At 39.4% G+C, this 15,014-nt stretch overlaps 1 protein-coding gene across 3 annotated transcripts in view; it reads right to left on the bottom strand.

Annotated features, from left to right (window-relative positions):
• Positions 1-15,014, bottom strand: part of uts2r2 (urotensin-2 receptor 2) — a 116,925-nt gene that overhangs the window by 56,777 nt on the left and 45,134 nt on the right. For all 3 annotated transcript variants that reach the window (XM_052032745.1, XM_052032744.1, XM_052032743.1), the window contains exons 5-6: positions 4,767-4,831; positions 2,765-2,821 (exon numbers count right to left, since the gene is read on the bottom strand). In XM_052032745.1, coding sequence (XP_051888705.1) covers positions 2,765-2,821; positions 4,767-4,831 — 122 coding nt within the window. The remainder of the gene's footprint in view (positions 1-2,764; positions 2,822-4,766; positions 4,832-15,014) is intronic.

Consider the following 15,014-nt stretch of genomic DNA (forward strand, 5'->3'; position numbering starts at 1 on the left):
ACCACTGGCAATCAGCTGGGCAGGATAACTCGCACTTCCATGTATTCACATTCTACTCTCCTGCTCAAATCTCCACCAATGTTCAGCTACAGAGCACGGACACATTATCAAGAGAGTCTGCAAGTAATTCACATTTGGCTTTCAACTTTATGACGGTGAGGACTAGTGACCAATGATTTGCAATGGGATCAGCGACCCCATGGAAAAAGGAAAACACAAGAATTGCCTGAGTTTTCATTTTATTTTAATTTTTAAAAATTCTATTGGGATATTAATGTGCTTTGTTTTATATAATGATTTTTATTTCTCTTAACTACTTAATGCTATTTGAATAGTCTTTAAATGAGTCCAGCTGTCAGAGACATTTAAAAATATTTCAAGTTCCTTTGGCAGTAACTCAGCCTACTGGGAGGGGATTAAAAGGGAAGCAACAGCCAGGGTGTTCCAGAGGGTGGGATCTTATGACACACCAGTTGAGACCTACTCATTCTTTGGAGAGCCCACCCCACCTCAGGGAACACTTCTGGACTGCGAGGAAGGTGGAGGTTGGAGGACAAAAGATCAGCTCACTTGACACTCTGTATATGAATGAAGCAAGTCTTAGCAGCCAGGGGTTGTGGTCGTCCGGTCTAGCCATCAGTAGGGACCAGGACAATCCAGAGCAATGTGTAGGTAGCCTACGGCCTGATGCACAACAGTAGAACCTGTATGGAATGGCTTGACGTGGATCAAGCTTGGCGGGAACACAACAGCGGTGGAAAGACAGACTTCTGCAGCTGTGTTTGATGCCAACCATATTTGTTGTAAAGTACAACAAATCACTGTCAAAGAAAAATTGAAGTTAATTTGCCATGTCTGGGTTATCTCCAGAGAAAAGCAGAACCTCATTCACACTTTTTTAACAGGTGACAGATTCAGGTTGAGATATACTGATCAAAGATCTCACAGAATTCAAGAATGTGTTTTATTTCTATTTTAATAAGATTACTCTTTAAAAAAATCTTATGATGTTTCCTTCAGTTGATTTGGCCAATCCCTTTATTGTACCACTCTATGCGACATCCACGGTGGCTGTGCATTTGAGTTCAGTAAAGCACTTTTTAAAACACCAATATTCTTTATTTTCAATAATTATGTTCCACACCATCCTTCCTTTTCACAGTGGTGCCTCAATATTTTTACAATGGGAAGGGTGTATCAAAAATAAACCATCCCTAGCCCTTTGTATAATCTACAATGTAGAGTAACCAGAGACAGAAAGAGCTCCTTGCTCCAAAAAAAAATCCAAGTAAGAGAAAACTCTATATATGTTGCCTTTCCATGGTACAATACAAGATATTTGGCAGAGTATTTTCAACCCTTGAATAACAAATTGCACGTAATAACTTTGAATCCAAAATTGGGAGCTCACATTAATTCTGGTCAACAGCATTGCACCTGCAGTTACCAAGTTGCACAATCAGGCATTTTCAAAAACCACCAAACAATTGGCTTCTGGTAGCCTGGAAGGTGGTGGATCTCTGACATAATTCTACACACATTTTTCAGTACCTTATTTAATTACATATCAGACGAAGACCTAACAATATTCCTCAGGGGAAAGCAACATCAGGAGCTTTATCAACACTTCAAAGCCGGCACTGCAGAGTATCTGGGATATGCACAGGGAAGCCTTATTGTTATTGGGTGAACATGTGTGTGTTTCTTTCTAACTTCAACATATTACTAGAGGAACCGGTGATCCTGCTCCCCCCATTTCACCACCAACACCACCTCCTGCCCCAGTATAATCATTATTAAATAACACTTAAATTCCAAAAATTTATCACTGGTGTGGTTTTCTTAATATATTTAATACATTTCTGTCTGGATGTTATTTTTATTAGATTGATAATAACATTAAAAAAATGGTTTTAATGAACATCTGATTATGATGCAGTCTCTTGTCATTACAAAACAGGAATCTGCAAACATATCCTTCGTGGCATCATTGATCTGACAATTCAAACATAGATTTCATGAAAGCATTAGTTCAGTGAATGCCTCACAGAAGGGGTTGCAGAATTTGAAAAGAGTGGGGAAAAAAGATGCAGTGGTGCCAAGCTTGAGATTTCAACAGTTACTGTAAAAAGGAAAGTGTTTCACTTTTTGGTGTCTGGGAATAAACTGGAATAGGAATCTGCGCAATAATATTGATTTGAACAGAATGTTGATGCAGAAACAAGAACAAATAAGTAGGATAGTATATCTTACAATAGAGTAAAATACAAAGCAACACTGACCACAATGGCATTGATAAAACAAAGCCAGAAAATAAATGTGGCAATCTCAGGATGATAGATGGACCCGAGACTGCCAATCAGATGTCACTACATTGTGCCTTGTGCCATTTGACAGGAGTGATAGATCAATATTTAAAATATTCAGCTTTTCAGTTTCAAAGATTTGGAAGTGGCAAACAATCAATAAAGGCTCAGATCGGCTTGAATATCCATTGAAAATCTGAAGTTTTGGCTATTAGAAGCATCACTAATGTTTTGTACTGCAGAAAAAATAAATAGACCTTATAATCCTCCTTAGGACTTGGAGGGAACAATAGACCCAGAGATGTACACAACACCACAAACAGTTTGAGATCCCAGTGAGAGGCAGTAGGGGAATGGGCGAAGCAGAGAAGAAACAGATCTTTAAAGGTTCAGTGACAGTCAACCGTGTATGTAGCTATTCTTACATTAATAAATTATCAGAATACATTATAGAGTACCTGTATAATGCGAAGTCTTCTTCATCAAATAAATCTTTTACTTGCTCACCAAAGTACCTATAAATGTAATTTTAAATTAACAATATGTAATGTTCTCAGTTTAATCCCCATTTAAAATTATTCCAACCTGTGCACTCTATGCTGTTTCAATTCATGTAGAAATTTGAAGCTCTTTATCTGGGGATTGCATAAGTAGAAACATTTCTGAGTAATTCCAGGACGTATGATGCAGTTTGAGCCTTGGCCCATCTCCAAAGGATAATCATGTAAGTAGCATCACGATCAGAAAAATCCAGTTTCACATGAGATTGGATATCAGGCTAAGATAATAATGGCAGAAAATGTACTGCATAGCAATGCTTAATCTGGCTGATTGAGAGATACCAGCAGGTTGTTAGGGACACAACATTAGCGTAATGCCACCTGCAAAATACCTATGTTTTAAAGGCTAAATTTAATATTTGACATCCTAAAGTCACCACTACTGACATATTCACCAGTAATAAAAATAAAATTCAGTAGAAACTACATTGAGCAATTCCAGGCAATCAACTTACTGGAGGGCAGGCAGATGTGTCACCATACTCTTCCTCCAGCAAGTTGACCTGCTCATTCTTTCTGTGATGCTCCATACTCAGAAATAGCGCTGCTAGGTGATCTTGGAGCCAAAGCAACTGGCTTGTGCCCAAGCTTCAAGATCACCAGGTGCAGCCAAACCAGTGCCTGAAGGCTATTGAAACTTTAAACAAGTACGAAAAAGCATCCAAAATGTACAAAATTGCAACAGTTAGAAGAAATAACTCACCTATTAGTAGTTTATGATCCCCTTAAATAGCATGAATGCAGCATCTTACAGCTCCAGCAACCTGGGTTAAATCCTGACCTCTGGTGCTGTCTGTATGGAGTTTGCACATTCTCCTGGCGACCGATTGATTTTCCCCCTGATGCTTTAGTTTTCACCCCCATCCCAAAAGCACACTGATTGCGAGATTAATTAACTATTGAAATTACCTCTGGTGTAGGTGGCTCGTGGGAGAATTGGTGGGGGAGGGGCAATCGATGGGTTTGTGTGAAGAAATAGATTACAGGGAAATAACTGGGGAATTGGAATTGATGTGAATGCTTTGAGAGCTGACGTTGTCCCGATGGGCCAAGTGACTCCTTCTAAGTTGTGAGGAAATATGATAAAAACATGAATCCTTCATGCTGTTTAACACATGTTCAATTGTGCATGGTCAAGAAGGGACATAAGCTAGAGCATGGAGGTCCAAAATAGCAATGCCCAGGTTCAAATCATTGATCGACACCTTGAACTATACACTGATGATTAAGCTTGTCTGGCTTAATACTTTTACTTTAGTGTGGCTGAATTTTAGGGAGGCCTACGAATGAGTCAATATGGCATGTAAACATAATAAAGGACAGAATCACTTTACATATAATATGTCCGTAGGGGAACGCTGCCGACTGGCATATTCCAGGCTGCAGGAGTACGTGCTGAGGGACGCACTGAAGCTGGGTGCAGCCAATGCAAGGGCTCGGTGGGGAAGGACTACAGTTTTGGATTCTTCTGCCACTGCAGAGGGAGGGGTGGGGTCAGACGAGAAAGCCCCTTAAATATTGTAAATTACAGGATTGGGTAGTCCCCAGGGAGCCACACAAGTGGCATCAGTGCTGTGTTTTTTTTATATAAAAAGGTAACTCTAATGATGGATCCGTAAATGAATGTAAAGGTTTACACTGTTTTATTGTTGTATATAGATTGTTTTTTTTATGATGAATAAAGTTTATTTTGGAATTTAAAAAATGCTCCAAAAGGTGGAGAGAGGAAATAAAAAGCATGGATTTGCAGTCCAGGTCACTAGCCAATTAAACCTGCTGCAAATAGATGGGGTGACAATGTGATAAGGCTCCTCTGTGAGGTGTTCTTCAGTTTGTATGATCCTGTGCCATGAAGACCTGACGAAGAACTGGTGAAAACAATGTAAAGCCCAGATCTTACCTATAGATATTGACGAACTGTTTCCCCATTGACAGAGCTCCAGAATGCAGGTCAAGAATGGAGGCCTAGGAATAGAGGGAGCAACGTAATGATTCCCACATGCAGTACAACGCTTGACCCTCTATAAAACTCCGTCATTTTCATGATACTTAGAGAAAAATATTTTGCAGTCCGTAAAGCTCTGATCATCTAATTGCTGAATATTTTAAATAACCGTACGAAAATAGTAAACTTAGAGAAAGTTGCTCATCTTAAACAGAAAACAGAAAAAAGTCAATTATTTAATTCTTCCAGATAAAATTATGCAAATGAAATTAGGGCTCCATGTTAGATTCAAATGGTTTTATTACTATAAACAGTAAGCCAAAAGGAGGAGGTACTAAATTCAAGAATATGGACAGAAACTGCTATAAGTACTCAGCAGGTCTGGAGAGAATGTAATAATTAGCATTTCACACGGAGAAGGACTCGCACCAATGCTCCACCAATGATGCAGAACCTGGTGAGTATTTTCAGCAGTTTCTGTTCTTATTTAGTGAAATAATGGATACAAGTTCCACAGCTTCCCTTCTGCTGTCAGATAAAAGTTTAAAAATGGCAATTAAAATGATTCTAAGCAACCAGTGTATCTGGAAATCACCCAAGGTAGCTGAGAACCAGCGCACAGGACAAGGGTTTTAACGTGTCAATTTGAACTTCAAATACATGATGATAAGCTGGTATCCTACATCATTCTTAATTCTGTGTGTGAATGAAGTGGCAATGATGCGATAATAACCAATTTCTTTGCAAATCAAAATGATCTGCCTTTCACCACAAAGGTTCCAGGACTGTGCAGTTGAAACATCAGCACCTCTGCAGATTGAAGACTAGAGATTAGCTATCGAGAAAACCACAAGTAGAACAGGTCACTGGAGAGATCATATAAAGCAGAATGCTCTATCCCAATAACGCATCACAAACATCTTAGATTTCAGGTTTAATTTGAGGCACAGCTGACCATCTACCAAAAAAAAGCTTTTTTGATCTCTTTGGTTCTCAACATAAGGACATAAAAAATTGAAGCAGTAGTAAACTTTGAACCTGCTTCACATTCAGAATGATCACAGAAACTTCACTTTCCAGCTGATTCCCACAGCCCTTGATTCCCTCATACTGTCGTTCAAAAATCTTTCTCAGCTCTGAATATTCAATGCCTCAGTTCCCCAGATAGAGAATTCCAAAGATTCACAAGAGAGAAATTCCTCCTCATCTGAAGCCTTTAATTGCTGATCCCTTATTGTGAGACTAGGCCCCTCATTCTCGACTCGCCCACTAAGCCACACCAGAGGAAAGAAAAACAAAACCAATAATGTTGTGCAGGCTGGAATGCCTGTATATCTCAGCTTTGATCCTCTGCACCCCTACCTTCCCCTCCAGGGTATTTTGACTGTCCTCAACTAAGTATGGGTCCCAACCCATGAACAAAAGTTGCTGGAAGCACTTCGCAAATAAGGCAGTATCCACAGTGAGAGTTGATGCTTCAGGTCCTTTCACAGAGCATGCATTTTTACTTTGCTTAATTTAATTTCCTTTGATGTTATGGCTGACAGTTTATGTTTGTGCTTTATTTATTGGTATATTGCACTTCTCTTTCACCATTTTCCCCCAAAGGAACAGACATTCTTCCCATGTTCCTCAAAAGTATTCTTAAAAATTAAGCGTTCCAACTCCCACCCACCATCCTCTTCATAAATCATGTTTACTCAAGCCTGAAACTCACTGATTTGGAAAGGGAATTTTAGCATTAGACAGGTTAACAAACTTCTTACTTTTCAGATTAAAGAAAATGATTCCAATGCCACTGAAATTGGGAGGGGTCTTCAATCCACTCCACCGGACTATTAGGAATTAATTTGTCCTTCTTGGGGCTGACACAAATACCACTCAACACCAATACTCACAAAAAAACAAAGGACTACTTCATCTCATGACAGCTTCTGACCCTTTGCTGGTGTGGAATTAGCTGCTGCCATAGAATTCCTGAATGGTTATATTTTTGCAAAATTACTTGGGACATATTTCTACATTTAGGATGCTATCTGAACATTGTTGTTGCTGTTGAATGGAATGAAGTCCAATGTATTACAGCTGCTAATGGCAAGAATCAAGGCCCACAGGAAAGCAAGAGACAAAACTAATCACCCATCATAAAACCTACCCAATTTCACTCTTCACTTTTGTGAGATATCCACCTAATCCAACTTCATCCATTTATTTCACACTTGTGGCATGAGTTCCAACACTTCAATTTTCACAGCAGAGTACGAGTTAAAAAATGGATTGAGAGCAATTATTTTGAAAGGTTGGTTATGAATGCCTCAGATGAATTTCAAGCTGCACAGTAAAATTGGTAGCCTGTAGAACTAAACATTCTTGCTTGCTTTGCCTGACTGCTGATGCATCATGTGAGATATTAAGCTTGACATTTTACCAGAGGCATGTCTCAACATTTTATAAACACTTTTAAAAACTTTGTCAACTGTAACTTGTGTTCATGAAGTCAAGAACAATGATGGGAGTTCACAATTAAATGCAGAAGAATGGTAGTTATTTCTCTTGTTGGAATAACTGATCTTGGATAACTTTTGGGACTCATGTTCTTCATTTGTCAAAACATTAACTATAATGTTTTCATTACAACTTGCCAAATATTTACTTATTTACAATGGTAGTACATTTATTATTTACCTAACACTTTAAAATATCCTTTGCAGAAAGCAATTGCCTTGTATTCCACAGAATTATAAAGCATTATGAAGTTAAACACGAGATGTTTTCACCCAAATCATTTTCTTAAAGCCTGAATAATGTCTGAATTCAGCAGCTTCTGCAAGGTAGTACTGAAAATCTTTAATGCTAATTATTGTCACTACGTAAGAACAAGTTTTAATTTGATTAATAATCAAACACCAAAACAATCAGGTTAAGTGAACCAGCATTAGTTCAGCAAATAAGGCAAGCACAGTAGTGCAGCAGTTAGCATAACACTATTACAGCGCCAGCAACCCGGGTTCAATTCCAGCCACTGTCTGTAAGGAGTTTGTACGTTCTCCCCGTGTTTGTGTGGGTTTCCTCCGGGTGCTCCGGTTTCCTCCCACATTCCAAAGACATACAAGTTAGGAAGTTGTGGGTATGGTACGTTGGCGGTGGAAGCGTGGCGACACTTGCGGGCTGCCCCCAGAACACTCTATGCAAAAGGTGCATTTCACTGTGTTTTGATGTACATGTGACTAATAAAGATATCTTAATAAAGAAATACACTAGAAGAATAACCAACCCAAATTAACAAATGTGTTAAGTTAGGCTAATGGGAGATCTGGTGTAGTGAATATACAGGAGCCTTTAGTTTACACAAAAACTATGAAATGCAGGGAAAACGTTGGAATCTATTATTAAGATGCGATGAAAGGGCACTGAGAAAATGATAATGGGATTGGGCAGAGTCAACACAGAATTATGACAGGGAAATCATGTTTGAAAAATCTGTTGGAATTTTTAGATGGTGCACTAGCAGCATAAATAAGAGCAATCCAGTGGATGTGGTGTACTTGGACTTGCAGAAGACTTTCAAGAAGGTGTCACTCAAAGATATTTAAGCAAAGGAGAAATAACTACTATCCATTTGTATTTTCTTGTAAATGCACAGCATTGTACTCTTGCCTTATGAAAACAAGTTACAGCTAAAAAACTTTTTTAAAGTGTTTACATAATGTTGACATGTGCCTCTGGTAAAATGTCAAGCTTCATTTTCCAAGGACTGCATCAGCAATTCAGGCAAACCAAGCTAAACTATTCAGTCCAACAGGTTACAAATTTTGAGCCCATGGGACTGAGGGTAATATACTCTCATGGATAGAGAATTGGTTAATGGACAGAAAACAGAGAATGGGTAAAAATGGGTAATTTTCGGTTGGGAGATTGTGATTAGTAGGGTGCCTCAGTGATTGGCACTGGTGGCCCACTTGTTTGGAAGAAGGGATCAAGTTTAATATCTCCAAGTTTGCTGATGATACAAAGCTAGGTGACAGTGTGTGCTGTGACCAGGATGTAGAGAGGCTTCAAGGAGATAAAGGCAAGTTAAATAAATGAACAAAGACATGGCAGATGGAAAATAATGTGGAAAACTGTAAGGTCATAGAGTCATAGAGCAATACAGCACAGATACAGGCACTTCAGCCCAACGATTCTATGCCGGCCATGGTGCCCACCCAGCTAGTCCCAATTTTCTGTGTTTGGCCCATATCCCTCTAATCTCTGCCCCTCCATGTACCTATCCAGTTGCTTCTTAAATGATACTATTGTACCTGCCTCAACCACTTCCTCTGGCAGCTTGTTCTATATACCCACCACCCTCTGCGTGAAAATGTTGCATAAGTCCCTTTTAAATCTTTCCCCCCTCACCCTAAATGTGTGCCCCCTAGTTTTGAACTCCCCTACCCTGGGGAAAAAGGCTGCAAACATTCACCTTATCTATGCCCCTCATGATTTTATAAACCTCTATGTCACCCCTCATTCTCCTACGCTCCAAGACCAAGCCTGGACACTCTCTCCCTGTAACTCAGGCCCTCCAGTCCTGGCAACACTCTCATGAATCTTCTCTGCACTCTTTCCAGTTTAACCACGTCTTTCCTATAACAGGGTGACCAAAACTGTACACAGTACTCCAAGGGTGGCCTCACCAACGAATTATACAACTGCAACATGATGTCCCAACTCCTATGCTCAATGCTCTGACTGATGAAGGTCAGTATCTGAAATGCCTTTTTCACCACCCTGTCTACCTGTGACACTGCTTTCAACAAACTATACACTTATACTCTGAGGTCCCTGTGTTCCGTTATACTCCCTAGTACCCTATCATTCATAGTATAAGTCTTACTGACTTTCCAAAATGCACCACCTCACACTTATCTGTATTGAAATCCATTTGCCATTCCTCGGCCCACTTCCCTAACTGATCAAGATCCCCCTGTAATCTACGATAACCTTCTTCACTATCGACAACACCTCCTAATTTCACATCATCCACAAACTCACTGATCAAGCCTCGTGCATTTGCATCCAAATCATTTATTTAAATAACAAATAACAAGGGTCCCAACACCAACCCCTGCGACACACCACTAGTCACCGGTCTCCATTCTGAGAAACAACTTTCGACCACCACCCTCTGCTTCCTACCCCTGAGCCAATTTTGAATCCACCTAACTAGCTCTCCCTGGATTCCATGGGACCTAACCTTCCAGACCAGCCTACCATGCGGGACCTTGTCAAAGACCTTGCTGAAGTCCAAATAGATGACATCCATTACCCTACCCTCATCCACCTTCTTGGTTACCTCTTCAAAAAAACTCTAAAAGGTTCGTCAACCACGACTTTCCACGCACAAAGCCATGCTGACTCCTTCCAATCAGACTCTGTCTATCCAAATGCTGGTAGATCCTGTTCCTCAGAATTCCCTCCAGTAACTTCCCCACGACTGACATCAGGCCGACTGGCCTATAGTTCCGTGGCTTGTCCTTGCTACCCTTCTTAAACAACTGAACAACATTAGCCACCTTCCAGTCTTTGGGAGCTTCACCAGTGGCTAACGATGAAGCAAATATCTCCGCAAGGGCCTCTGCAATTTCTTCTCCAGCCTCCAACAAAGTCCAAGGATACACTTGGTCAGGCCCTGGGGATTTATCCACTTTAATGTGTTGTAAGGCTGCAAATATCTCCTCCCTGGTAATATGGATGTTCTCCAAAATATCTCCATTTATTTCTCTTACCTCTTGAGCAAACATGATTTTCTCCTCCATAAACACAGGGGAGAAATATTCATTGGAAATCTCACCCATCCCTTGCAGCCCATGACATAGGCAGCCCTGCTCTAACCTACTCTCGCTCTAACCACCTTTTTATTCTTAATATAGCTAGAGAACCTCTTGACCCACTTAATCTTACCTGCCAGATCCATCTCATACCTTCTCTTTTCTCTCCTGATTTCCTTCTTAAGAGTATTCTTAATCATCAAAGGATTCACTCATCCCCAATCTCCAAAAGTCAATGTATACTTCCTTCTTTTTCTTGACCAGAGTCTCAAGACCCCTCGTCAGCCAAGGCTCCCTAAACTTGCCAGGTTTACCCTTCACCCTAAACAGGAACATGCTGCTCCTGGGCTCTGGATATCACTCTTAAAAGCCCCCCACTTGCTCTTCGTTCCTTCCCCTTCTAACAGGCTCACCCAATTGACCTCTGCTAGATCCTGCCTAATTCCCCCAAAATTAGCCCTGCTCCAGTTTAGGATGCTAACCTGTGGACCTGCCCTATCCTTTTCTATCACTATCATAAAACTAATACAATAGCCAAAGTGCTCCCTAACTGCCACTTCAGTTACCTGCCGTGCCTTGTTCCCGAAGAGAAGGTTCAGTATTGAACCCTCCCGAGTCCAGCCCTCCATATATTGACTCGGGAAATTTTCCTGGACACATTTCACAAATTCCATCCCATCCAGGCCCTTAACACTCTGGATAGTCCAGTCAATACCAAGGAAGTTAATTTCATCCAATATGGTAGAACAACATAGAAAAACAAGCATATTTTTTTAAATGAGACTTAAAGGTGTTGGTATTCAGAGGGACCTGGGTGTCCTTACACACAAATCACTGGAAGCAAACATACAGGTACAGCAAGCAATTAGGAAGGGAAACAGTAGGTTGACCTTTATTGCAAGAGAATTCGAGTACTCAAGGAGGAACATTTAATTCAAATTACATAGGACCCTGACGAGACTGCATCTGGCATATCGTGTACTGTTTTTTTCTCCCTACCTATTGAAGAATATACATGTAGATGGGATGTATCAAGGTTTCATCAGATTGATTCCTGGGATGGTGGGTTTGTCAGAGAAGGAGAAATTACCAGATGGGGCCTATACTTTGTTGAGTTTGGAAGAATGATGAGTGATCTTAGTGAAGTGTACAAAATTCTTATGGGGCTTTATAGTATAGATGTGGACTTTATGTTCCCACTGGTTGGGGTAGCTAGAATCAGGGTTCTTAGTCTCAACATAAAGGGGTCAGTCATTCGGGACAGAGATGGGAAGAAATTACTTCACTTAGACATGTTTAATAAATAGCATGGCAGAATTCAATTCCTAGGTGGCTGTGGGGCTCATTGCTGGGTATATTCGATTTAGACATCAACAGAATTTTAGAAATTAGGGTAAACAGGGAATATGGGGTTAGTGCAGGAAAGAGGTGGTGAGGTAAAAGATCAGCCATAATGCTGAATGGTGAAGAAGGCATGAGGGGCCAAATGCCTACTCTTGTTTTATTTCTTATATCCTTGTGCTTATCAAATAAATTGGCAATTAAGAATTGCCTTTTCCATAGCTCAATTCATTTTGTTTAATAAACATACAATCATACTGAACTAGAAGTTAATGTAAATGAGTTTTCTTTCCATTTACTTCTCTTAATATAGGAGAATTTCTTTTGAAGGTGTTGGTCATCACATATTCAGCCATTGAAGCACTCGTTCAATCTTTCACAGGATATTTTTCAGCGATGACTACGTGAGGTTTTCACTTAATTAGTCATAAAGTCACAGAGTCACTTAGTGATACAGCATGGAAACAGGCTACTCGGCCCACCGTATCCAGCAGACACCCATCTGTATTAAACCTGTCTTCCAGCATTTGGCCCATAGCCTTCAATGCCGAGGCGATTCAAGGGCTCATCTTGATACCTATTTAATGCTGTTAACAATTCTGCTTTCACCACTCTCTCTGGCAGTGCATTCCAGGTACTCACCACTCTCAGTGAAAAATGCCCCCTTAGATCCTCTCTACAAATCTCTACCCCTTACCCTAAATCTATGTCCTCTAGTTTTATTTACCTCTGATAAGGGGAAAATAGTCCTGCAGTCTACCCTAGCTATACACATTATAATTTATATACCCCCATCATATCCCCTTTTAACCTCCTCCGCTCCAGGGAAAACAGACCTATCCCTCCAGTCTCTCCTCATAACTAAAACGGTCCATTCCAGGCAACAACCTGGTGAAAGAGTTATGAAACAGCAGACTAATCAATCCATGGGGAAATTTGATTGCACAATACAACAGCACTTAAACATGACTTTTGGATTAAGTTTCCCCAATAATCTGAAACATTGACATGTGCATCTATTTACTTTAAAAAAATACACAGCATACAGGTTGCGAATAATTCAGCAGTATACTGCCTTTTGAAGAAAAGCTAAAATAGAGTTACAAAACTCTTAGCACAAATCCACCAAGTCCAAAGTTCAATTTCTTCATCTTCACTCAAGCACATAAAAATAATGGCCTGTTTTGAGAAATTAGTGCTGCACTGGTTCTAGAATAGGTTACTTTGCATAATAATGTACATCGAAGCCACTGTTTGTTCAAACCTAGCAGTGAAGGCACAAAATTGCAGGACGAACAGATGGTCACATCTGAGCTGATCACATAATATTTGGCAGTATGATTTAGTTGGTTTGATTCCAAAGAATGGAACCAGAGGTCTTCACGAAACTGCACTATCTCATGGAGCTATTTAAAAATTAGTTACAAGTTATGGTTTAAATCCCATAAAGCAATGGAAAGACAGAGCTTCAACAATCAATTAGGTATGATAACTTAATTACATAAATATTCAGCTTTGTCAGAAAATTTTGCAGAGCATTGTGAAATTCAATCCAACTACAGTACTTAAATACTGTTACAGAAATTCTTTAATGTCCAGACTTTTATTTACTATTTTCATTATAACACCATTATATGTATTGTTGAGCAATGAAACTATTTTCCACTATACCAAACTGCATTCACCAAGTCTTTTCTATTTGCAAAATTTTGCTAAATGATATGTTTTCTAGGAATATAACCCTTTCATGAATTGTATTTCCCCATTACCGTCCAGTCTGTTTCATAACCAATTAAGTGAATGCTACAAGTAGTCCTTTCAACATCCTACAAATGCATCAGTCGCTGAATCTGTGATGAAATCTTGGCATTCTACCACCATGGCCAAAAGAAAAGCTATGGATTAGAAGGGGATGGAAAGAGAAGAATTAATTTAGCATGATTGCAGGAATACAAAACTGATTGAACTAAGGGACATAAATCAAGTGCATCTTCAAGTAATTAAATGTTTAATTATACTATTAATCTTTGACAATTAAAATGACCTCATCTTCAAGACATTAAGGAGGGTTATTTGATGTAAACGTGAGAGAAAACCAATCTGATATGTAATAAAACCCAAACAATAAAAACAGTTGGAATTTACAACTGGCAACTAAGAAAAGATTGATAGACACATTTCCTGATATGTTACATCATTAATGAAAGAAAGAAATATTTTCAGATTTCCAGGCCGAATGAGCTGCAGAGCCATGTTGCAATAGTAAATTAGACAGAGCAATGGATATCTAATTTAATTTGATCACTTATCATGTGTGACAGCCTTAATATTTTCTGATGCCCTGAATAAAATTAAGATCAGAAAACTGGAAGTGGCAGGAAAATGGCTGTAAAGCAACAAAATAACTCCCAACCCCAAGCTATTTGAGTGGAGTTTTATGAGCAAGTTAGCCAAGGATATGAACATGACAACAATCTCCAAGGTCAGCCCTTTTACTTGTTGGATCTAAATTTACAAGCATCTATGTCCTATTCTCCCATAATTTAAAGCCAGTGAAGGCAAGTTAAAAAAAGCAGTCAAGGCAAATGATTAAATATATTGAGATATAAAAATTAGAAACCAGCAGAATAATCAAAGATTGATTCTGCCTGTGATGTACTAGTTTTTTTTAATGTATCTGATCTGCCTGTAGAAGATTACAGTAATATTCTGGCAAATAATTTAATGTGTTGATTACTGATGACATTTTTAATACCAGAATCCTAGACAAATACTTTCCAGAAAATATAACATCTCAAGCTCAAGGTACAAGTTGTTCTGTTATAAAGATGACTTATCCAGGAGTCGGAATTCCACCACAGCAGCTGGGAAATTTAAATCTAAGTAATTAATTAGTTCTGTAATAAGAAGGTATTGTGATCATAAAACTACCAGACATTGTAAAAACCCATCTGGTTCACTAATGTCCTTCAGTGATGAAACCTGCAACCCCCTCCCCTCCCCACCCCCTCCCCAGTCTGGATATGTGCGACTCCAGACCCACCAACTTGGC

The sequence above is a fragment of the Pristis pectinata genome, chromosome 18 (genome assembly GCF_009764475.1).
Source record: "Pristis pectinata isolate sPriPec2 chromosome 18, sPriPec2.1.pri, whole genome shotgun sequence".
NCBI classification, from domain to species: domain Eukaryota; kingdom Metazoa; phylum Chordata; class Chondrichthyes; order Rhinopristiformes; family Pristidae; genus Pristis; species Pristis pectinata.